A 25,367-nucleotide genomic window follows, 5' to 3' on the forward strand; every position below is an offset into this window, starting at 1 on the left:
ATTATTAAATGATTTAACGTATTAAATATGGGGAGAAATTTAGCTATAGTCAAACTTTATGTGAAGTTAATAATTTATAACCATTAGATGAAAATTTAATCAAATTATTTAAATAATTTAATAATTCTCAACTATTAACTTCACGAAAAATTGACCGCACCTATATTTTCGCCCTAAATATATTTGACTAAAGTATCACCTTTTTTGTGATGGTGATAGAATACAACATCGTTAAAGTTGTTTTTAGTTCTGAGAATAGAATAAGAAAAAATATAAAAAATAAAATACAAAAAATTAAGACACAAAAATTAGTATTTTTATATTTTATTTGATAATAAATTAGAATATATTATAAAAATTTAATTTATTTTTTTATTTAAATTTTTTTAAAAAAAATATAATAATAAATATAATTATAAAAAATTAATATAAATAATGATTAATAAAAAAAATAAAAAATAAATTATTTGTTAATATCTTTTTTATTAGGATAATCACAATTTTGAGTTTGTCTTTGTGTGGTGAAAACAAAGGCAGCCTAACAGTATCACCTTCTCATCATTGTAACAAGTAACAACAGCGTAACATAACAGAACAGAACATGACTCACTAACACAACAGAAGTAGAACATACAGAGAAGAGGAATAAGGAGAACACGAAAGAACCCAACACACTGAAAAATAATAAAGTTGCTAAGCCCATTTCAAATACTACAATAGTAACAACTAACAAGTGGCAAAACGAACAGCGTCCGACTTTACAGGCGTCATTACCTGATTGAACCCTAAAACTTCAGAATAACAACCGACACACTGAAAAATGTCAAAAAACCTAGGAACTTCAAAATCAATCTACCAAAGTGATGATGGATTGGAAGAAATTGAGCTCATACGCGAAATCGAAGTGGATATCCACGGTGGCGAGCACATGGATTCAGTGCAGCAGCGGATCACTCTACACTTTCTCAATCTATTCCCAAACCCTAAAGTCAACGCTGCACTACGATCAGTCAACTCTCACCACTGTGTCTGTCTGGAAGGACGTAGGGGTCAACGCCGGTGTCCTTTGCGGCCTTCTCTACGACTTCGCTGCGCGCCGAACAGCTAACGGGCCCTGGCTGATCCACTTATTGGGCTCGGCCCAATGCTTCTTGGGCTATTTCCTCATGTGGGCAGCGGTTGCGGGCGTTATCGCTCCGGTGCCCGTGCCTATCATGTGCCTATTCATGTACGTGACAGCCCAGGCTCAGGGATACTTCAACACTTCCAATGTTGTCACCGGCGTCCACAACTTCCCTGACTATAGGGGAACAATTGTGGGCATCATGAAGGTAAATTATCAAACTATGCGGTTGTTAACTATCAATTTCAGGTATGCACAACTGTAAGTGAGTTTCAACGTAAACAAGCAGTGACAACTCATATTATGAAATGGATAATTGATAACTGTTAAATAATAATTTGGTTCAAATTATCTAATAATTTTTAACTGTAGTTTGCAGGTGAATTTCTAACTTAATAATTTTATATGAACAGTAGTGTTAAGGGTAACATATTTTGTAATTTGTAGCTATCAATTAATCATTATTAGTATTTTTAATGGTTCTAATAGTGTGAAATTACACGCTCTTCCCTTAATGGTTAAATACTGGCTAGATTTTAATAAGAGTGCTAGCTTTCAAGACTTTCTCTTATGCGAATTTAATTTTGAAAGCAACATCTAATTATATAACTACGGTAGCTAAAATAATTATCTTTTATAATTTTGATGTGATTAGTATTTCTTAATAATTAGCTCTTGTTTAGTGGTCATTAATTTTCCCACAAAAAAATTCTCAACATTTGAAATAGCAAATTTATCCCTTGTCAATGGAGAAGATGTGCTAGATTAGTAGTGGGGAACTTGTCCTGAAGAAAAATGATGAGGAATGAAAATTTGTCATTCTCAAATTTTGAAGTACATTTGCATGGTTAGAGACTTCCAACTTTCTAAAAATGGAGAAGAAAAAATTGTCCAACACAAAAACGTTTGGCTACCAATTTAGGAATTTTCTCAATTGCCATCTTTTTTGTTTTAGGAGTCTTTTTTATCAAAGTATAGAAAGTAGAATCCGAGAGAAGTTTAGTGAAAAATGAGTGAAATTTGTGATCTACATGGAGTAGAATATCACCAGTGCCAAACTTTCAATGAGCTAATTAAATTGTTACGTGCTAACTGACATAATTATCCCTCAAATGGAACTTTCTAAACTAAGCAACTCCATTTCACTCTCTCTCTCTTCTGTTCAGATAGTATAGACAGGATTCTGTTGGTTTACGTTATGAATTCTTCAAGCTAGGTGAGTTAGATACAAATTCTTGAGTTAAACTAACTAGCTTACTTTTGTTGTCCCCATTACTTTGGAGCATCCCAAAATCCAATATTTGATTAATTTGATTCAATTCATACTTTAGGTACCACTTTGATGAAAATGACAACGCCACCCTATCATATTTAATTGTTTTGGTTTATACTTATTAATTTATTACTAGAGTGAGACCCGTGCGATGCGCGGGATGATAAATTAATGATAGTATATAGTATATTTTAAAAAGTGTTATATTATTTAGAAATTAATTAAACTATATATAACTAAATATTAAATTTGATGTGTTTTTATATAAAATATTTTATAATACAAAAGTGTTTTTTTACATTGAAGTTGTACAAAGTTATATCTTATTTATTGTTTTTTATTTGCGTATTTGTTTTAATTGACAGACTTAGTCTTCTTATATGATGTTTGTCTTTTTTTTTTTATTTTCGGTTGTTGTTGGAGTTGTTTCTTTCTTCTTCCTATCATATGTTCTTGTGGAGACATGTTTTTATTGAACTGTTGACTTGTATAAATTTTCTGATTTATTATCTTTTGTTTTGTCTCATCTTTGCATTTGTTTTTCATCTAAAGATGTCTTAAATTCGTTTATTTTTCTTTCTCTTTAATCTCTTGATTTGTATGTCATCTAGGTCTAATGGTATTAGTAATAGTGAAGTTGGTTCCTATAATCAATGAAGAATTTAAATGAGCAATATAAATGATGTTTTGAATAAATGAAATTTTTGTTGTATTACCTGTTTTATTTGTTGTAATAGGAGTTGAGTTTTTGTATTTTTTGTTGGGATAAATGTCTTGGTAATAGTGTATTGTTGAGAACATAGTTAAAATCATTTACTTTGATTTCAAATATGAGTGTGAAGTTATATAAATTTTTCAATTAGGATGATGTTTGAGTGTCATTGTTATCTTGGAGTGTAATTAGATTTAAGGTAGTTGTACCTAATAATTTTGTTGCTTCTTTATCAAATAGCACAGAAGTTACTGTAGCACTTTGATTTAAAACTTTTTAATTTAATTTTGAATCTATAATAATTATTGAGTTAGATAGGTACAATTTGATAGAATTTAATGAAATTTTTTATAATTTGAATTTGTAATATTTTTATTTGTTGTAGTACAAATACTTTATTTTTTTATATTTTTTGTGGATTTTTCTTTGACATCTATTTATTCTTTTTCTCTTAGTGCATACAGTTTTTCAATGACATCTATAATAGTAAGAATAAAATTTTTTAGAATATTTATTGTGTGTGTACATATAATATATTGAATAAGCTATTTTTAATCAGAATAATTTAAATAACATAAAGTATTACAAAATAATGAAAAAAGTATAAATAGTAAAAGTAATAAGAGTGTTTTTTCTCATAAATTTGTTTTAAAAATACAAAAAATATTTTTATTTTGTATCTAATCATGTAATAGAATCATTTTTAAATAAATAGGCTCTTCTTCATTTGTTAGTGTAAATATTTCTCGTAGGCGAACCACAAATTGTGAAATAAAGTAATATCGGTAAGAGTCTTATGTATGATATATAAGTATGTCAAATAGTATGGAATTTGAATAGTTTGTAAATTAAAATTTGTTATGATAATATTATTATGACAGTTTTAATGTAGATGTTTATTGTATTTAATTAATACTTTATATTTCTATTGAATAATAATATGTAATAAATTAATTAATTATGAGAGTTATGGTTTTAATTTTTTTTTTAATTTTTAATTTTCTAAAATTTGTTTGGTTGATTTCTAAACTCTGCCAAGTAAGCAAATGTGCTAATGTGGCATCATTAGAAAAACAAAGATGATTTAAATCTAATATATAAAAACAGATAGATAGATAGATTGTACCAGTATTGGTATCAGATATTAGTATTACAATTAAATACCATAATTTTGATTTTGAAGTGTATGTGTTTCTGATATTGTGCCATTTCTACTTGATCGGATTCTAGCCTTTGGTTCCTGATGTGTTGTGTTGTTTTTCAAGTTCTGCCTTTTGGAATTTGCTTTTTGTTGATAGGGATTTCTTGGTCTCAGTGGAGCAATACTAATTCAAGTGTATAGGACAATATTCAACAAGAAGCCTAAAGCATATCTTCTGATGCTAGCTCTCTTGCCGCCGATAAATACTTTGCTGCTTATGTGGTTTGTAAGAATCCACAACACCCGAGAGGGCGACGAAAGGAAATATCTAAACATGTTTTCTTCCATGGCTGTGGTTGTCGCTGCATATCTAATGACTGTTATAATCCTGGAGAACATCCTTAGAGTGCCATTAATTATCCACGTGCTCATGCTGATTTTGCTCATTGTGTTGCTAGCCTCACTTCTTTGTATCGCAATTCAAGCACATGAGGCGACCCTTGCCAATACCTCGGAAAATTTTCATGATGAGAGAACCCAACTAATTGTGGAGCAAGTGTCCTCAGAATCAGATACTAACAAACAGAGGACTCTGCAACTGGGAGGAAACTTGAACCTTTTGCAAGCAGCACAAACTCTCAACTTTTGGATTTTGTTTTTGTCTGTGGCATGTGCCATGGGATCAGGACTTGCAACTATTAATAATATCAGCCAGATAGGGGAATCCCTTGGTTACACCGTGCGCGAGACAGGTTTGTTTCTATGATGCGCAGATACTTTAAGATTAGTGACATACTCGTATCTCGTATCAATACTCTCATTATGTATCTACATTCATTCATATATTTTCATATATCTTTAATAATTTAGCCTTTAGTTAATTTTAAATGTGCCAGAAATCTTGTAATTTGAAGATTTTAAGACAAAATACTACATTATGTCTATATCCATTATTTTCCTCCAATTATACTATCACTTTATATAAATACTTTATTTTATTAATAATTATGACATGTTATTTAACATATATTGCTATACTAGTTTCTTTTTTTCTCTAAAGGAAATAATGTTTGTGTATCGTATCATAACGTATCGAACACATGTATTTGTGCAACATAGATTCCTTGGTTTCATTGTGGAGCATTTGGAACTTCGCTGGGCGTTTCGGAGGTGGTTATATCTCGGATCATTTCTTACACACAAGAGGATGGGCAAGACCTTTGTTTATGGTCATCACCTTAATGGTCATGAGCATTGGCCATTTGATTATTGCTTCTGGAATGCAGGGTGCTCTATATGTTGGTTCAGTTTTGGTGGGTATCTGTTATGGCTCTCAGTGGTCAATAATGCCCACAATCGCTTCTGAGATATTTGGTGTGGGAAATATGGGTAGCATATTCAACACCATTACAATAGCAAGTCCTGTGGGATCTTACATATTTTCAATGAGAGTTGTTGGGTATATATATGACAAAGAAGCATCAGAGGGAAACACGTGCATTGGAACTCATTGTTTTATGTTGTCTTTCCTTATAATGGCATCTGCCACTGTTTTGGGTTCTCTGGCAGCTCTTGGTTTGTTTTTCCGGACAAGAAACTTCTATGGTCAGGTTGCACATAGTAGAATTCAGAACATCCTGTAATGGTGTGAAGAGAATCAGGGAGCTGTACATATATTATGGCTGGGTTTGGTAAAGTTTTTTCAAGAGGTGCTTGTCCTTTTAAAAAGCACAACCACTTCATTTTGCGTTTGGTAAATTAAAAAGCGTAAGTGCTTGTGCTTGCGGCTTTTAAAAGTTAGGGATACTTTTGAAAGCACGGGAACTTTTTAAAGCTGGCTTATGTTTAACAAATTTTATTTATGTCCGTTCTATATATACTTCATACTCAAATTAAATCTCTCTCTTTTTTATTCATTGAAAATTATTTTATTTTGATAAAAATGTATTCAGATACATTAACTTTTTAATAAATCTCTAAATAGAGAGAGAGAGGAGATTGTTAATTTTTAATCAATGGTGAGCTATAACTTCTATATATTTAGGCTATTACTTTGTATAATGGTGTGTTGTTGGCCAAATTGGATATAAATTTAACGCTTAATGAATTTGGATATAAACTATGTCCAGCTAATTATGCTTTTGTGAACCAATTTTGTCCATGTGATCATTATTATCTTTAATCTATTATTGGGCATTGCAATTTTGTTTGAAATTTTTTGATAGACTTTCTATAGCACTAGTATATTAAAAGGTGCATTCTATGGTGTAGAAATGAAATTGTTTCTACATGTGTAGAAGGATAGGTGTCAATGCATTAGTAGTTCACGCGGATGGCTTTTGGATGGGAAAGAATTAATTAGAGTACACAATTGTTGATTCATTGGACCCACAAAAAGAAAGAGAGTGTGTGACATTGTATCTGTGCCAAGAGACAACTTATTAGGTTTTTTTTATTTTAATAAATTGAATAAATATTTTATTTATTAAAATAAATAATTTAAAAAATTATTACTATGTAAACAAGGTATATGTATTTATAAATATAAAAATATATTTTATAAAAATAATAAAAAATATTAATAATTTAAATTAGACCAAACTCTTAAAAATAGAACATTTCAATTAATATGAAAGGTGGACTTGTCTAAGCAAACTAGTAAGCTAACCACTAGACCAAAATATTTTTAAAATGTTCTATTTTTAAGAATTTGATCTAATTTAAATTATTAATATTTTTTATTATTTTTATAAAATATACTTTTTATATTTATAAATATATATATCTCATCTACATGATAATAATTTTTTAAATTATTTATTTTAATAAACAAAATATTTATTCAATTTATTAAAATAAAAAGATCTAATAAGTTGTCTTTATGGCACAGATACAATATCACACACTTTCTTTCTTTTTGTGGGTCTAATGAATCAACAATTGTGTACTCTAATTGATTCTTTCCCATTCAAGAATCATCAATGTGAACTACTAATGCATTGACACCTATCTTTCTATACCATAGAATGCACCATATTAAAATTGTTAAAATTATACTTCAAGTCTTCGTATGTTTTTTTTTTTCTAATTTAAAATTAAAATTGTAGGATGTATTATTTCTTTTAATTGTGAGATGAATTACCTTTTTTAATATCTTTAATTTTAAATATAATAAAATTGATTTAAAGTCAATTTTATTCTTATATATCGTTATGTCTACTATTATATCAATTTTACTAGAAGTTGGCTGTTTTTTTTGTTTCACAAATTCTAGATAAATTTATTTCGATAATTAACATATTAGCAATGTATAGATATGTTATTGCTCCGTAATTCTTAATAAATTTGGAGTAGGGTTTGGAACCTGTTAAATAAAAAAAATTTGCTAAATCCACATTGTTTACAAAATTCTTTTAATTTTTTGTATTGTATTCTATTTTTAGATATTGTTATTGGTCAAAATTGATCATTTAAAAATTAAGTTAAAATGGTTATTTTTTACAATAATTTGAGAATAAAATATTATTATAAATAATTTTATTAATTTTATTTAATTTAATTAATAAAAAAAAGTGTTAGGCAAAAAAATATATCGACTCCCAACCTGCTACGAAATGAAATGGTCTAATATTTTAAGTCTATTTTAATTTGGTGGAGCGGGGTGATGGCCCCTATTTTAGATAGGTCTTGGTAGAACTACTCATTTTGTCATCCATATTAACACTCATAGCTTTTTGTACTCTCTTATGACTTCCTCCGCACTCAAATCATCACGAAGCAATTAATCTATAATTTTTTTTCGAAGAACATTCATCATATTAGTATCTTCTTATTCCCCAGGTTTCGCCAATTTCTCAAAATCAAGACCTGTTACGGCCTGGCCCAAACCATTTACGGGCCAGCCCGACCCGGGCACTACTCGACCCGAGCGGTCGGGAGTGAGGCGCTCAGCCACCGACCCGGACACGCGTCCCTGACACGCGTCCCTGACAGCTTCGTTACAGCTGTGTAAGGAAGGTCTCGAAGAAGGTGGGCCTGTCCTTGCAGGGCCCACCTCTGACACGGTATATATGAGGAAGGACCTACCCTTCCCCCAATGTACGTCACATACCACTCACCCTTTTTGCCTGCACACTTTGCTGACTAGAGCGTCGGAGTGTCTTTGCAGGTGACACCCCGCTCCTCACGCGAAGTGCTCGGGACATCATCTACTCCAACCCAGTAAACCGGAACCAGGCGAGACCTCCCCCTTCATCAATCGGACTCCCGATCCGAATCGTCCGGTACCCGACCAACCGAACATTGGCGCCGTCTGTGGAGACACAAGTCGCCTGAATGGATGTTGTACTGGGCCCAGGAGGAACAGGCCATGAGACCGAGCGCAGAGGGGAACCCTCCGTGACTTCCTCCCGACAACGCGTAAGGTCCCCTCCAAGACGAACCACCCGATCTCCCGAAAGACGACCCTTCGGAGGAACTGGCGACAACAGCGCCAAAATGATCCAAGAGCTGCGACACAGGATGCAGGACTTGGAACGCCGGCTAGCAGACCGGGAGCATGACCAGCACACCCCAGAGCCAAGCCACTCTCGTTCTCACTCGAGGAGCCACTCCGGACGTACAGCCAGCCCACGAGCTGAATCCGAGAGCGCCGGAGAGAGAGGACACGTAAGAAGACGCCGCGACCCCATCATCTATACCAGGTACGAGAGGCGGCGTACCACGGGTCGTGACAGCGAGGACACTCGTCGAGAGGACGACGAAGGAAGAACGACGAGAATGCGGGGACCCGTGATAATGGGAGCAACCCCATTTCATCGTTCCATCCTCGAGGTCCGGCTGCCAAAACACTTTGACAAGCCAACGGACATGAGGTACGACGGAACGCAAGACCCGCTGGAACACCTCACGGCCTTCGAAGCCAGGATGAACCTGGAGGGAGTGGGAGACGAGGTAAGGTGCCGCACTTTTCCAGTCACCCTGGCGGGACCTGCAATACGATGGTTCAATAACCTCCCGCAGGGCTCAGTGACCGATTTTGCGGACATCAGCCATGCCTTCCTAGCCCAATTCACGACTAGAATTGCAAAAGCGAAGCACCCAATCAACCTGCTTGGAGTGACTCAGTGGTCTGGAGAGCCGACCAGGAAATACCTAGACCAATTCAACGATGAGTTCCTGGAAATCGACGGGCTGACGGACTCAGTTGCAAGCCTGTGCTTGACAAACGGACTTCTAAACGAGGACTTCAGAAAGCACCTCACCACGAAGCCGGTGTGGACAATGCAGGAGATCCAATGTGTAGCTAGGGAGTACATCAACGATGAGGAAGTCAGCCAAGTCGTGGCCGCCAACAAACGGCAACCCTCTTACAACCAAGACCGGCACCGCGGGAGCGGAGAAAGACAGAAGGAACACGCCAGGGACGGCGGTCCGAGCAAGGCACCCAGACCGTTTCCTCGTGTCGGGAAGTTCACCAATTACACTCCCCTCACCGCACCAATCATGGAAGTTTATCAACAAATTGTCGAAAAGGGGATCTTGTCTAAACCCCGACCACTGAAGGAGCGAACAGGGGGAAACCGAAGCCTCTACTGTGACTATCACAAGGGCTACGGGCATAAGACGCAAGACTGCTTCGACCTAAAGGACGCACTGGAGCAGGCCATCAGGGATGGAAAGCTAGCCGAGTTCTCCCACCTTATTAGGGAGCCGAGGAGACGGAACCGCGACCAGGAAGGCGAAGACAAGACCCAGGCAGCAAAGCGACGCCAAGAACCGGAGGACAATGACCACGACCTTACCATAGTGAACGTGGTAACGGCGAGAAACGCAGCGCCTAGGTCCAAGTCGGCACATAAGAAAGATGCCAAGGTCCTGGCGGTTTCTACATCCTCTGCGCGAAACCCCAAGAAAATTCCATCCATCTCATTCGGCCTGGAGGACCAATGGTTTAACGAGGTCGCGGAAAGTCCCCCTATGGTCATTACGGCCAGAGTGGGAACTGGCCTCATCAAATGGATCCTTGTAGATACTGGAGCGGATTCGAACATCATGTTCCGCAACGTGTTCGACGCCTTGGGTCTGCGGGATGCCGACTTAAAGACCCACCAGCACGGTGTTGTAGGGCTTAGCGACCACTTCATCAAACCAGACGGGATAATCTCCTTGCCGACCTCCGTAGGACAAGGTCAGGGGAGAAGAACAGTGATGGCCGAGTTCGTGATCTTACGAGACTCCACCGCCTACAACATCATCTTAGGGAGGAAGACCATCAACGACCTAGGGGCAGTCATCAGCACTAGAATGCTGATAATGAAGTTCGTAGCTGAAGACGGGTCGGTAGGGTCCGTAAAAGGAGATCTGGAAATGGCAGTCACTTGCGACAACGCCAGCCTCTCCTTAAGGAAAAAATCTAAAGAGGCATCAGGGGTGTTTCTCGCTGACCTGGATGCCAGAGTTGACGACAAGCCCAGACCCGAACCAGAAGGGGACCTGGAAAAGTTTAGGGTCGGGAACACGGAGGAAAAGTTCACGTTCGTGAATAGAAACCTCCCCCATGAATTAAAAGAGCCTTTGATGGAAATGATCAGAGCCAATGGCGATTTTTTTGCCTGGACGCCCGCCGACATGCCTGGGATAGACTCCCGACTCATGTCGCACCACCTAGCCATCAGACCGAAAGCCAAACCAGTGGCTCAAAGGAGAAGAAAAATGTCTCAGGAAAGGGCAGAGGAAGTGGCCAGACAAACGGCCAGCCTCCTCAAAGCGGGGTTTATCCGGGAACTGGACTATTCGACCTGGCTATCAAATGTGGTCCTGGTAAAAAAGCACAATGGGAGATGGAGGATGTGTGTAGACTACTCTAATCTCAACAAAGCATGTCCCAAGGACTGCTACCCCCTCCCCAACATTGATGCACTTGTTGACGCGGCTGCGGGGTACCGGTATCTGAACTTCATGGATGCCTACTCCGGCTACAATCAGATACCGATGCACCGGCCAGACGAGGATAAAACGGCGATCATAATGCCAGGAGGGACCTACTGCTACAAGGTGATGCCTTTTGGCCTGAAAAAGCGGGGGCAACGTACCAGAGGCTGATGAACAAAATATTCAGCGATCTCATTGGCAAGACGGTGGAAGTCTATGTGGACGATATCCTCGCAAAGACCACCCGACCTGATGATCTCATAAGCGACCTGGAGAACGTGTTCACATCCCTGCGACAACACGGCATGAGGCTCAACCCGCTTAAGTGCGCCTTTGCCATGGAGGCCGGAAAGTTCCTGGGGTTCATGATAACCCAAAGGGGAGTGGAAGCCAACCCTGAAAAGTGCCAAGCGATACTCCAGATGAAGAGCCCGGGTTGCATCAAAGACATTCAGCGGCTGGCGGGAAGGCTCACCGTGTTGTCCCGATTCCTCGGTGCATCGGCAGCAAAAGCCCTGCCCTTCTTCAACCTGATGAAGAAGGGAATAGCGTTTGAATGGACTCCTGCATGCGAGGAAGCATTCAACCACTTCAAAGAAATCCTAGCAGCACCCCTGGTGCTCGGAAAGCCCAGAGCTGGAGAACCACTCTACCTATACCTAGCCATAATAGAAGGAGCACTTGCAGCGGTGTTGGTACGAGAAGAAGGGAAGGCCCAACAATCGATTTATTTTGTGAGTAGAGCGCTGCAAGGGACAGAACTTAGGTACAACAAGCTGGAGAAACTGGCACTAGCACTCTTGACCTCTTCCCGCAGACTATGACAGTACTTCCAAGGTCACCAGATGGTCGTGAGAACGGACCAGGAGATTCGTCAGGTGCTCCAAAAACCTGATCTGGCGGGAAGGATGATGACCTGGGCCATCGAGCTGTCCCAATATGATCTAAGCTACGAGTCCCGACATGCGATTAAGGCGCAAGCAATGGCAGACTTCCTAGTGGAAATAACCGGAAATCCAACCGAGGACGCGGACACACGATGGAAGCTCCATGTGGACAGAGCCTCTAACTAGACGTCCCGGGGCGCCGGGATCATCTTAGAAAGCCCGGTCAGAGTCATCTATGAACAATCGGTTAAGTTTGAGTTTCCCGTATCAAACAACCAAGCAAAATACGAAGCCCTCCTAGGGGGCTTGGTTCTAGCTCGGGAAGTCGGGGCCACGAGGTTGGAAGTATGCAGCGACTCGCAGGTCATCACCGCGCAAGTAAATGGAAGCTACCAAGCCAGAGACTCGCTGCTGCAAAAATACTTGGAGAGGGTCAAAGAGCTGAGCAAACAATTTGAAGAGGTCACGGTCCAACACGTTCCGAGGGAAAGGAACACATGGGCAGACCTCCTATCCAAGCTAGCGAGCACAAAACCTGGAGCCGGCAACCGATCCCTCATTCAAGGCATCACCAAAGAACCAGCAGGTGCCCTCCACCTGACCAAGATGAGCCCCTTCTGGATGGACTCCATCGTTGATTTCTTGCAGAACAGCAAACTCCCCGATGGCGAAAAGGAGGCCAAAGCGATGAGAAGGGAGGCAGCCAAATACACGACGATACAGGGAGAGCCATTCAGAAAGGGACTCAGCCAACCCCTATTGAAGTGCCTGCATCCCGACCAGATGGACTACGTGCTTAGAGAAGTCCACGAGGGATGCTGCGGCCACCATATCGGGGGCAAAGCTTTAGCAAGGAAGCTCATTCAAGCTGGATATTACTGGCCATCAATGATGAGAAACTCCAAAGAATTCGTAAAAAATGCGCCAAATGTCAAGAGAATGCCAACTTCCACAGAGCACCAGCTTCTGAACTAAGTCTACTGACGTCCTCCCGACCTTTCGTACAATGGGGAGTCGACCTCTTGGGACCCTTCCCGGTTGGTCCAGGACAAGTCAAACATCTCATCGTTGCTGTGGACTATTACACCAAATGGATAGAAGCCGAACCGCTGGCCAGCATATCCTCATCTAATTGTAGAAAGTTCATGTGGAGGCAGGTGATAACCCGGTTTGGTATCCCAGAAATCGTCATCTCGGATAATGGGACGCAGTTCACCGATAAGAAGTTCGCAGAATTCCTCACCAACCTGGGTATAAAACAGAAGTTCTCCTTGGTAGAACACCCCCAGACGAATGGGCAAGTGGAGTAAGCAAACAAGGTCATCTTGCTAGGCCTTAAGAAGCGGTTGGATAGCAAAAAAGGTGTATGGGTCGATGAACTCGCCTTGGTTCTCTGGTCCTACCGAAAAACCAAGCAAAACTCCACGGGAGAAACCCCTTTCCGCCTGACGTACTGGATTGATACGGTAATACCCGTGGAGATCGGTGAGCCGAGCCCACGGTTACTTCTGAAAGGAGTAGAAGAAGCAGTGGAAAAAGACCTGGTGGACGAGGCCAGAGAAATGGCCCACTTGTCGGAGGTAGCACTGAAACAAAGAATGGCCCTACGCTACAACACTAAGGTACTCAGGAGGGAATTTGAGGAAAAGAACCTCGTATTATGACGCAATGACATTGGGCTACTGATTCCAGGAGAAGGAAAGCTGGCGGCAAATTGGGAAGGCCCCTACAGAGTCAAAGAAGTGCTTGGCAAGGGCGCATACAAACTGAAGAAACTCGACGGCAAAGAAATTCCGAGAACATGGAATGCAGGTAACTTGAGGAGATTTTATTCTTAGCTCGGGCACGCCGGCCAGATGGCCCGATAGGCTTAATAATTTACTTTAAGCTCAATGATTTACTTTTGTCAAGTGCCTACCATGTCAGTATACTTGTTTAATTGACGATCAATGTTTACTTGTCTAAATTCTTCCATCTATTATTCCCCAATATGTGTCCCACAACGTCATGTCCTTTTGAGCATGGTAAATGGGACAACAATACAGCAACCCGGGACTGATCACCCCGGAAGCCAAACAAATCAAAGCCATAACAAACAGCCGCGACAATATCAAGGCCAAGACTTGGTTTCGCCCAAGTTACCGGCAAAACGGACACACGCGATAAGTCCACACCGACAAAACGATAACAAGATAAAGAAAACGCTACTAAATAAGCGGATAAAGACGATAATCAGAAGCTGACCAAGCGACTATTAAAGTATAGCAAAATAAGTTCAACAATGTTCTACAAATCCATGCAAAAAGCACAAGGTACAAGAGTTCACTTTCGGGGCATGTCAACAATCTTGCCATCCTGAATTGTTTTGAAAACCCAAATAGCCAATGTATCGAAGTCTGGAACCACGATCTTCACCTGGGCCTTGAGAGCCTCTTCGGTAATGAAAATCGCGTTCTTTCCCTGCTCCTTGACCGTCCTATGTTTCTTTTTGAGCTCCTCAACCTCAGCTTGAGCGGCTTTTGTAATACCCGGTCTAACCGAAATTAATTAAATAATGAGTTAAGTAGGAGCGAATATGGTTGGAAGATTTGGCAATTGGAATTTGATGATTTAAATATGATATTTGGATTCAGTGAATTTTTCCGAGTCGGAAAACATAGTTTTCTGCGTAAAAGCGCGCAGTGAAATTTTGACCGGCAGTACCGGCTGAGACCTGTCTGGTACTGCAGCTGAGAAAATTGATTATGAGTAAATAAGATTAAGAAATGAGGAATTATAATTAGGAGAGGTAGAAATATTTGAAGTGCGATTTAGAGCGCTAATCTTAAAGGTTTTGGTCCAAAAATTGGGCCAACGGACAAAAATAAATGAACTGGGCCTAAGTGGGCCCAAAACCTAACATATATAAACATTAGTTATGAGCATTTCAGCTCATTTTTACCCTAAAAGAGAGGTTGGGGCGCTGAAATAGAGAAAAGAGAAGAGAAGAGAGAAAACCTAACTCTCTTTGATCTTCAAACCACCATAACTTGAGCTACGGAGCTCCGATTGACGAGCCGTTTGCGGCCACGCATTGCTCTTCTTATCCTCTACAATTCTATCTAAGTTTGGTGGTGAGTATTTCATTCATCTCTGCCCAGTTTTCGAAATTCCCCACTGTTACACATTTTTGGGTAGTTAGTGTTGAAATCTTGTGATTTTGGGTGTTTAGGGATACTCCAACATGGATTCTAAGTGGGTTCTATCCCTACTTCATATGGGCTGAGATAAGAAGTGCTCAAACCCTTGTAATTTATCATTTTTATGAGCCCTAAGTTGATGTATGTATGTGATATTGGTTATGTTAGTGTATTTGGTGATGTTGGTGTACAATTGGGAGATTGGTATTGCTTGAGGAGCTTTGGTAAGGCTTGGAGCTAAGGTTGGTGAAGAATTCCAAAGAAGAGGCTCAATTGGTTTAGCTACAAGAGGTACGGTTTAAGTTTCATTTAAGTACCATGTGTTGTGATGAGAATTCCTAGGCTAGATGCCCCTAGGATTAAGTTTGGATTATGTAAATGGTTGGTGCTAATATGCATAGTTAATATGTAACGTGAATTAATGATTGGGTTGAGAATTGTGTGACCTTGTATGCTTGGTGTATTGAGAATTTGATGTACTGGGTAATGAGTATTGATTTTGTGGTTTATGCATTTAAATTGTGAAAATTGGGCCGGAGGCCGTGAATTTTGGGCCGGAGGCCGGAAAGAGGTAAGAAAGGTAAGTCGATGTGTGCATTGTATGATGGCACAAGTGATTGGATGAATTTCAGATAATGAATATATAAATGATTAGGTTGGTTATTGAATAATAAGGTTTGAGAAGTTGAAGTGTGGAATTTGGTAATTTTGGGTGAATTTATGTAGATGAGGTATGTTTAGTTCGGTTGAGATATATTATGTGATCATATATGTGATTATGATTATTGATGCCTTGATGGTATGATGATGCATTAGAGATATGTATGTTGTGATATATGCTTGGGGAATGATTAAGGTTGATTTGTGGGTGAAATCACGTGATAGTGAGTATGATATTGATTATGTATAATAATGGTTGATTGGAAATGATATTATTGGAAATTGGGATGAGGAAGGATGTATGACATGATATTGTGTTTGTCCTTTAGCCATTTGATTGAGAAGTGTTAAAATGGTTGGATGTGGTTTTGGGAATTTTTGGTAAAGTGTCAATGTGTGAGTTGAGGATGGCTTGATGTGGATTTTGGTACATTTTGATTGATTTCAAAAAGGGTTGAAATTGGCATGTTTTGGTTAATTTTGAAAAGAGTTGAAAATTGCTTGTTTTGAACATGGCACCTTGTGGTTTTGTATGAAAATATAGTTTTTGGGCACATTTTGACGGGACATAACTTGGACTACGAATCTCTATTTTGTGCCAAATCTGTTTAGAAATGAAATTGGATCCGGGATGTCCATGCCGTTCGAAGAACGGGTGAAAAATGATTTAAAATGAGAAAGTTATGTCCGTCGGAAGATTGGGGGTTGAATCTGTAAATCCTGCAGCTTTTAACTTAGAAAATTTTTAGCAGAATGACCCTCCACGCGTAGGCGCACTTGGCGCGTACGCGTTGTTCTTCAAGAAGGCACCATCCACGCGTGCGCGTGGTGTGCGCATGCGCGTCGATGCGCTGCACCCAATGCCCAGCTATTTTCCAGAGAGTTGTGCCAGAGTTATGCCAGTTTTGTGCCTGGACGCAAGAGCACCCACGCGTACGCGTGGCTGACGCTTGCGCGCCGTTTGGATATTTTTCAACCTGCGCGTTCGTGCGTATGACGTTTGCGCGTCGATGAGTTTTTGGCCATCTGCGCGTGCGCGTGGAGTGCGCGTACGCGTGGCCCTATTTTCATGCCAAAGATGGTTTTTGAGTTTTTAAAGCCAAATCTCATACTTCTAAGCCTCCAATCTCATCCCTTAGGTATTAAATCATTATGATATGCCTAGCAATGAGGAAGGAACTAGGGGATGTGGTAACTTGCGAGTGAAGCAAGGGAAAAGGTTATGATCAATGATGATCAGATATGATTATATGAGATATGGAGGGTGACGGTGGAAGTACCGTGTAAGCCATGAGCCGAAAGGCTATAATTATTGATAAATGGCCGGTTCTTGATTGAACCATGGGCCGGATGGCTGAGTTATTGCTGGGTTACGGCAAGGCCATTATTGTTTATGGCTGAGTATAAATGCCTATATAATTAATAAATGAATGTGTTACATGGATAACAATGAAAAAGGTTGAAATGTGATGTGTGACCCCGGGTAGTAGGCAGTGGCGTTGTCCACTTGCTCCGGGTATGAGACGGGAAAGGAGGATTATGATAAACGAGTTTAATCGTGGGGTTTTGAATAAATGTGTATTTGTGATACCTGGGTAGTAGCAAGGGTCGTGGTTCGTCCCGCTTGCTCCGGGTCATTGTCTGAGGATTGATAATAATGAAGGGTGATTATGAATAAATGTTTATTTGTGATACTTGGGTAGTAGCAAGGGTTGTGGTTCGTCCCACTTGCTCCAAGTTAATGTTTGAGATTTGGTAACAATGAATGTTGATAATATGAATTGAGATTGAATGAATATATGTTTGAGATGCCTGGGCAGTAGCAAGGGTTGTGGTTCGTCCCACTTGCTCCGGGCCAATGCTTGAGATACCTGGGTAGTAGCAAGGGTTGTGGCTCGTCCCACTTGCTCCAGGTCAGAGATTGCGACGCCTGGGTAGTAGCGGCAGTAGTGGTGAATCCACTCGCTCCAGGTTGAGCTTTTAGACACCCGCCTGGGTAGTAGCCGCAGTAGTGATTATTTCACTGGCTCTGGGTTGAGCGGGCAGTAGCGAGGGGGTTGTAACTCAAACCTACTTGCTCCGCAAGGGGTGTTTCTGTCCAATGGTTAGCTACCAGGACATGTCAGGTTGGCTATATAACCGACAGATGATATCATCAGCCATAGGGCAGGCATTCATCATTTGCATATATTTGAATTGTTTGGGTTTGCCATTTGTCTTGGATTTCTACATCATATATGCCATGTTACCTGACTATATGCTACTTGTTCTACTTGTATCATGTTTGTGTATTACTTGCCTATATTGCTTGTGTTTGTACAACTGAGAGGCCCCTCATGCTGGTGTCGGTGGGTGTGAGGGCTGTTCTTGATGGGATGAACTGATGATGCGATTGCATGATGATGTATTGATATAGAACTGCTGAGGCAGAACAACTGGTGATGGTTTTGCTTATGATTCTGAGTCTGATTCGTGGAAGAGTCAGCGAGTTGGGAAACATGTGAAACATGAATTGAATTTAGCACTCCCTTATGACAGTTGCCTATTCATGGATTAGCGAGAACCTAGGATGAATAAGTGGTGAAGAAGTTTAGGATGCTTAGTGAGTTTTTATTGCAGTACATTGAATTTATTTGGCACTTTTACCGTACTGGGAACCCATGGGCCCGGGGTTCTCATTCCGTATATATCTCTTGTTTTTCAGATACAGGTCCAGGTGCTCAGAAGTGAGCTATGGTACGTTTGAGAGACGGCGAAGATCTTTATTTTCTCTACTTTGTGTTTTGATTAGAATCTCTCCACCTTTGTTTTGGAAAGTTTATATTATGTATTGAACTCTTTGAATTTGCCTATAGAGGCTCTCATGTTTCCTTCGGGAGAGATTAGGATATACTGTTGTCATCTACTTTCATACTGTACCCTAGCCGGCCTAAACTTCGCGGGTCGCGACTAGTGCCTACTTACTTATGTTATATATATCTATCTGTTATCTATCTCTTAATCTCCTCTACGACTTGTCCGTATATCGCGTTCGGCTTAGCAGTTTAACTTTTCGTTGTCAAAACGTGAGTGATACGTCTTCGCGATTTTATTTCTACTCTTTTCAGGCTTCTCGATTAATACTCCTTTCGAAAATTACCTATATTTATTTATTAAAAATCCACCTGAGAGTCGTACCACCGTAATATCATTGACTTATGACTCGAGCATAAGGATTTGAATATTAGGGTGTTACAGCTTTAGACGATGAGATGGCCGCGTCACGCTCCTTTTCCATAGCAACCACCCGACCTTGCGCGGCACTAAGCTGGCTCTCTAGAGTCATCTCCCGCTCGGTTAAACGGGAGACGGTGGCATCGAAAACCTTCAATTTCTCCTCAGAGGACGCAGCCTTCTCCTCGGCATCCTTGCGCCCCTTCTCCGCCGTGGACATTTGTTCCTGAAGCTTTTCAACTTGGGCTTTGAATTCGTTGTTGGCCTTGGCAGCAGTTTCGAGCTTCCTTCGCAATGATTGCATCCCCGACAACTCGAACTCGGCCTTCCGAGCTATTACCGCTCCGCGGAGAAGCGTGCGATACATCCACCTCGCCTGCGCTGCAAGCTCGGTGCCGAGAAAGTGATCTTCTGTGCCAGGGATCAATTGGTTGTCAATGAAAGCCCCAGCGTCAAAATTCCTCTCCATCACAGTGAGAGTTCCTTCCAGGCTAGAGGATGCCCTCTGCCTCTTGGGAGTGGGGATAAGCTTCAAGTCGTCATCTTCTTGGCGGGTAGAGGACGAGTGCCCAATGCCGGCCATCTCCTCGGGAATAGAAGATGCTCGCGCCCCGACAGAATTCTTGTCGGACATCTTGGTATCCCGAGGTGAAGGCACAGCCTGATCATTCTTTTCTTCAGAAGGGTCTTTCGGCTCCCTGGCAACCTTCTCGTCAGCCTTCTCCTCATCACTATCCTCCAAGAAGGCCTTATACAAACCCTCGAGCCCGGTTACCGAAGCAGACATCTCCACTACAACAGACAAACAAATACGTCAGTCGTAAAGTCGGAAAAACCAAATAAAATGATAAACAATGCGAAAGCACAAGACAAAGCAGCTCACAAATATAACTCCTAGCGACCTCCCGTTCACCCATAAGGTGGTGGGGGTTCACATGGTTCTTTCTGAAAACTGTCCATAACACGTCGGCAATTCTCTTATTTACAGCAGACATTCCCTTATAGGTCAACTTTATGAAGGTGTTAGACCCCGCCCCGAAGCTCCAGTACGTCGGGATGAGGCGCTCCCCCTCCAACGACAATCAGAAGGGATGGTGACCTTTGGCAGGATGGACCTTGAAATATTTATCCTTGAACCCATGATAAGAGTCCTCAAACAACCCAAATATCCTCCGACCCTGGGCGGATCGGAAAGATAAGAACCCTTTCCTCGCTTTCCCCTCCTTGGAAGGATTAGTGAGGTTGAAGAAAAAGAGAAAGACGTCCACAGACACCGGCAGCTCGAGATATTCACACACCATCTCGAAACAGCGGATAGAAGCCCAACTGTTCGGATGCAGCTGCGACAGCGACACGGATATCCGGTTGAGAAGTGCCATCTGGAAGTCAGAAAACGGGATGCGAACGCCCACCTGGGTGAACATGGCCTTGTAAAACTAAATCCAGTCGGCAACCCGGGAGGAGTGAAAATTAATTTCATACAGCCGTTCATTGGGGGCAGGAACGAAGACGTCATAATTGGCCTCCTCGTCTATCCCTCCACACAGATACTCGGCTTGTCGGAACTCCGTCAACTCCCCCTCGTCCATCTGATTTGGTGAGTCCTTCACATCGGAAGTCACCTAGGCGTAGGGATCGTAATTTGCGGCGGTAGTAGAAGCCCGAGAAATAATGTGAGGTATACCTACAGTGGGGGTACCACTCCGTTAGTCTATGAGGTCGGGAGTCCGGAAAAAGCCCAGAAACTATATTCGCCCTATTCAACAGTTAAGATCAAGCATGGCTAAAAATTATCTATCATGCAAGCTACCTAAAAGCCTACCCTGGAATGGTAACCCCCCTAACGCACCTACTTGGCACTAAAAAGTTATCTATCAACAAAAATCAAACAAAATAGTAAGAACAAGGAGCAAACACAGACAACAAACATACAGTAATGAAGCAGAAAAGAGAAGGGATCAAAGATTACCTGAATTGGTTGCGAAAACTTGGAAGAGAAAAGAGATGCACAAGGATGCTCGAACGAAGCTTGGGGATATTTGGGAGTGTACAAGAAGAAAATAGGAGAAGCAAGAGTGGAAGAGGAAAAGAAAAGGCAAACTATTTAAAAACCGCTACGCAAAGCGCGAAAGGACCTGCGGCAAAATGGTCTTTGCACGCGGGATTTTCCAACCCATTATGAGCATTTAATGCTCGGCGCGAAGAATGAAGCGACGAACGGTCACCTCAGCAACAAAGAGACACGCGCGCAGGAGGCACGTCCCTCCCACGGGTAGCCGACCTGGTGGCAACGCACGATAGAAGAAGTGACGCGCCGCCAACAACCCTCACGATTATTGCTGGCGCGTCGGGGGCACTGTTACGGCCTGGCCCAAACTATTTATGGGCTAGCCCGACCCGGGCACTACCCGACCCGAGCGGTCGGGAGTGAGGTGCTCAGCCACCGACCCGGACACGCATCCCTGACACGCGTCCCTGACAGCTTCGTTACAGCTGTGCAAGGGAGGTCTCGAAGAAGGTAGGCCTGTCCTTGCAGGGCCCACCTCTGACACGGTATATATAGGGAAGGACCTACCCTTCCCCCAAGGTACGTCACATACCACTCACCCTTTTTGCCTGCACACTTTGCTGACTAGAGCGTCGGAGTGTCTTTGCAGGTGACACCCCCCTCCTCACGCGAAGTGCTCGGGACGTCATCTACTCCAACCCAGTAAACCGGAACCAGGCGAGACCTCCCCCCTTCATCAATCGGACTCCCGATCCGAATCGTCCGGTACCCGACTAACCGAACAAGACCCTTCTTTGATTTCTTTAGTTTTTTGACTTTCTTTTGGTAGTTCTTAGTTCTGAGATAAGATTGAGAATTTATTTTTTACGACAACAATTTCAGATACAACATTTTAAATATATTCTCTACTTTATCCTTCCCTTTTAACTCCTTCTAACTACTTAGCATGAGCTATATCATCTTGTATTTCAACATGCACTTATTGCACATTATTAGTTTGTGTATTTTTAGATTGTGCAACAACTTTCTCTTTCAGAACAAGCACTTTAGCAGCTTGTGCTCCAGTAAGTTATGAAGTAGGAACCTCAGCATCAATTTTTTAAGAAACTTCAACTTGCTTCCCTTGAGTGATAGGTTGGTTAACTGACAATAATGAGATTTTTTGTTGCAAAATGAAAATAGGATATTCATGAGACATGTACTGTGTTGGCACATTATAAATATAAAATTAGTAAAGTTATTTTTGTAAAAGTTAAATAAAATAAAAGGATATAAACATTCCTTCCTTATAACTATAGAATTTTAATGGTAAAAAAACAGAAGAATTATTTACCTTTAATTAATGGATGATTCACATTAAAAAAATGCATCTATAAATTTAGCCTTCTTAATTCAATTTAATTCAATTTAATTCAATTTAATTCAATTCATCCAACAAGAATAATATTGAGTTACATAGAGAAATATTTTCTTTGAGAGATTTTCTCATGTATTTAGAGAGAGGTATATTCTCCTTTTATCAAGAAAGAGTGTCAATATAATCTTCTTGTGATAGAGAGAACTTGTAATTCATAAAAAAATTATTTTATACAAATTTTTAAATTTTCATCTTTATATTTTGCTACTCATTTGTTTGATACCTAACAGTAGTATCAAAGTTAAAGGTTGCTGATTAATAATTTTTTCTTTTGCTGTGAGTTTCCGCATATAAAAAAAAGTGGCAGTAATGTATGAGATTCTAAAATTCAATGAGAGTAATTTTTTCTTATGAAAATAAAAAATATAAGAAATTTAAAGGAAAGACAATTGCGTGGCAGCAATTGAAGGTAGACCCACTGAGATTACATATGAAAAATGAAAGGAGATGGATGACAATACTTTTGCAAACTTACACTTGGCACTAAGTGATTTAGTTCTAGGGGAGCACACGGATTGGATCGGATCGGATATGGCCAAAATTTCGATCCGATCCACACTAAAATCATCGGATCAGATCGGATCCAATATCTGCAGTTTTTAAGGTTGGATCCGATCCGTACATTTGCAGATCGGATCGGATCGGATATATTCGTAAAATACAAAAATATTTTTAAGAGCTTATTTTTATTAAAAAAAATATCAATAAAATTTATTTTTCTATTCTTTTAAATATGTTTACTTTTAAAATAATATTAAAATACTTTTTTTAAATAATCAATTAAAATAATACAACATATATGATAATTATTAGTTGAAATAAAACATAAAAAGAATATTTACTTATTTATTTTTTTATTTTTGCGGATACGCAGATATGTGGATACCAACACAAAATCCGCAATCCGATCTGATTAGTGTGCGGATCCGATCCGGTCCGATCCGAAAGCCTTGCGGATCGGATCCATATCTGCAATTTTTGGATCGAATTCGGATAAACACCGCGGATATGCGGATCGGATCCGATCCATGAACACCCCTATTTAGTTCTGTAAAGTGTAGTAGAGAAAATGACAGCAAAATACATTTAGGATGCTCTCACCACAATATATGAAGTCAAGTCACTTCACAACAAGATATTCTTAAGGAGAAGACTTTATACTCTTTGAATAAGTGAATCTACATCGACAATAGATTACATCAACAATCTGAATACACTATTTTTTCAACTCTCATCGTTGGATTACAACATAGCAAAAAATAAACGTGTAGAGCTTCTACTTAAAAATTTATTGGGTTCATATGATCAACTTATCATTAACTTAACCAATAATATTTTGACAGACTATCTTTCCTTTGACGATATGACTGCTACAATTCTTGAAGAAGAGAATCTAGGTGCAAGAATAAAGAAGATAGATTAGAGAGCCCAAAGCAAGCAAAGGCGTTGTTGATGACGAGAGAAAGATCAATGGAGCGTGGTTCCAGTGGTAGCCAAAATAGACAAAAGTCATAAGGAAAGAAGCAATTCAAATGCTACGATTATGGTAAGAGAGGGTACTTCAAGAAAGATTGTCGGAATAAGAAGAGTATAGAGAAGGTTTCAGAAGGATCAAGTTCTCAAGGATGTATTGCAAGTACCTCTGATGATGGAGAAATCCTGTATGACGAAACAACAATTGGTTCTAAAAGCAGCAAACAATCTACGGATGCTTGGATTGTTGATTCAGGAGCAACCTATCACATGACTCCTCATCGTGATGAGTTTTGTACATATGAACGAGTCATAGAAGGATCTGTGTTCATGGAAAGCGATCATGCCTTAGAAATTATTCGAATGGGTACTGTCAAAATAAAAATGTTTGATGGTTCTATTTGTTCACTTCAAAAGGTAAGACATGTGAAATACTTGAAGAAAAATTTGGTGTCGATTGGAAAATTGAATTAACTTTGTTGCAAGACGCATATTGAAGGTAGGAACTTAAAAGTTGTTAAAGGTGCTCTTATAGTAATAAAAGCAGAAAAGATTACAGTAAATCTATGCATGCTAATGGGAGATACTTTGTAAGAGATAGAGGCATCAGCTGCTTCAGCAAGCTAAGAAGAAATAATAATGACATGGCATCGCAAACTGGACCATATGTCAAAACGAAGCTTGAAATTTCTTGTCGAAAGTAGTCTCATTTCTGGGCTCAAATCGCTAAACTTATCATTTTTTAAGCTCTGTGTTACAAACAAGCAACATAGATTGTTATTTGATAGATCAACTGCTTGGAGCAAGCACATATTTGGTAGATCCACTTTGGGCCCACTTTGGTTGAGTGCTTCGTCTAAGCCTGGCGTTTAACTTGGAGAATGGGCGTTGAATGCCAGTTAGGGGGTGAATGCACTGCTGCCTTGCTCCCTTGGTGGTGTTGTATGCCAGCTTTGGGCGTTCAACGCTGGGATTGGTCCTTCTTGGGCATTGAACTCCAGATGTGGGCGTTCAACGCCAGTTATGGGCAATGATCTGGAAGAGAAGCATAGACTATTATATTTTTCTGAAAATCTCTAGAAGTTAGCTTTCCAACGCCGTTAAAAACGCATCAATTGGACTTCTGTAGCTCAAGATATGCTCATTAAAATGCACGGAGGTCAGGATTAACAACATTTACTATCCTTTCTTCATCTCTTAACAAGACTTTGCCAATTCTTGCAAATTTGCCCAAAAATCACCTAAAATCATAGAAAAAATACAAGAACTCAAAGTAGTATCCAAATATGATTTTTTTTTGCACTAAAACATACTAAAACTTAATAAAATATAACAAAAAATACTAAGA

The 25,367-nt window shown here is 40.1% G+C and overlaps 1 protein-coding gene across 1 annotated transcript; it reads left to right on the forward strand.

Moving 5' to 3' along the window:
• Positions 1-603: 603 nt before the first annotated feature.
• On the forward strand, positions 604-6,113 carry LOC107643896 (protein NUCLEAR FUSION DEFECTIVE 4). Its single transcript, XM_016347645.3, has 3 exons — positions 604-1,331; positions 4,407-5,001; positions 5,369-6,113. The coding sequence occupies exons 1-3, from the start codon at positions 864-866 to the stop codon at positions 5,890-5,892; spliced, it is 1,587 nt and encodes a 528-aa protein (XP_016203131.1). The 5' UTR covers positions 604-863; the 3' UTR covers positions 5,893-6,113.
• Positions 6,114-25,367: the final 19,254 nt, after the last annotated feature.

The sequence above is a fragment of the Arachis ipaensis genome, chromosome B5, assembly GCF_059453495.1.
Source record: "Arachis ipaensis isolate K30076 ecotype BB chromosome B5, ASM5945349v1, whole genome shotgun sequence".
NCBI lineage: Eukaryota > Viridiplantae > Streptophyta > Magnoliopsida > Fabales > Fabaceae > Arachis > Arachis ipaensis.

Excerpts from the sequence above, each read along its gene's own strand:
- LOC107643896 (XM_016347645.3), top strand. The coding sequence starts at position 864 with ATGATGGATTGGAAGAAATTGAGCTCATACGCGAAATCGAAGTGGATA. Across the intron at positions 1,332-4,406 it reads CAATTGTGGGCATCATGAAG|GGATTTCTTGGTCTCAGTGG; the intron begins GTAAATTATCAA and ends TTTTGTTGATAG. Across the intron at positions 5,002-5,368 it reads TTACACCGTGCGCGAGACAG|ATTCCTTGGTTTCATTGTGG; the intron begins GTTTGTTTCTAT and ends TGTGCAACATAG.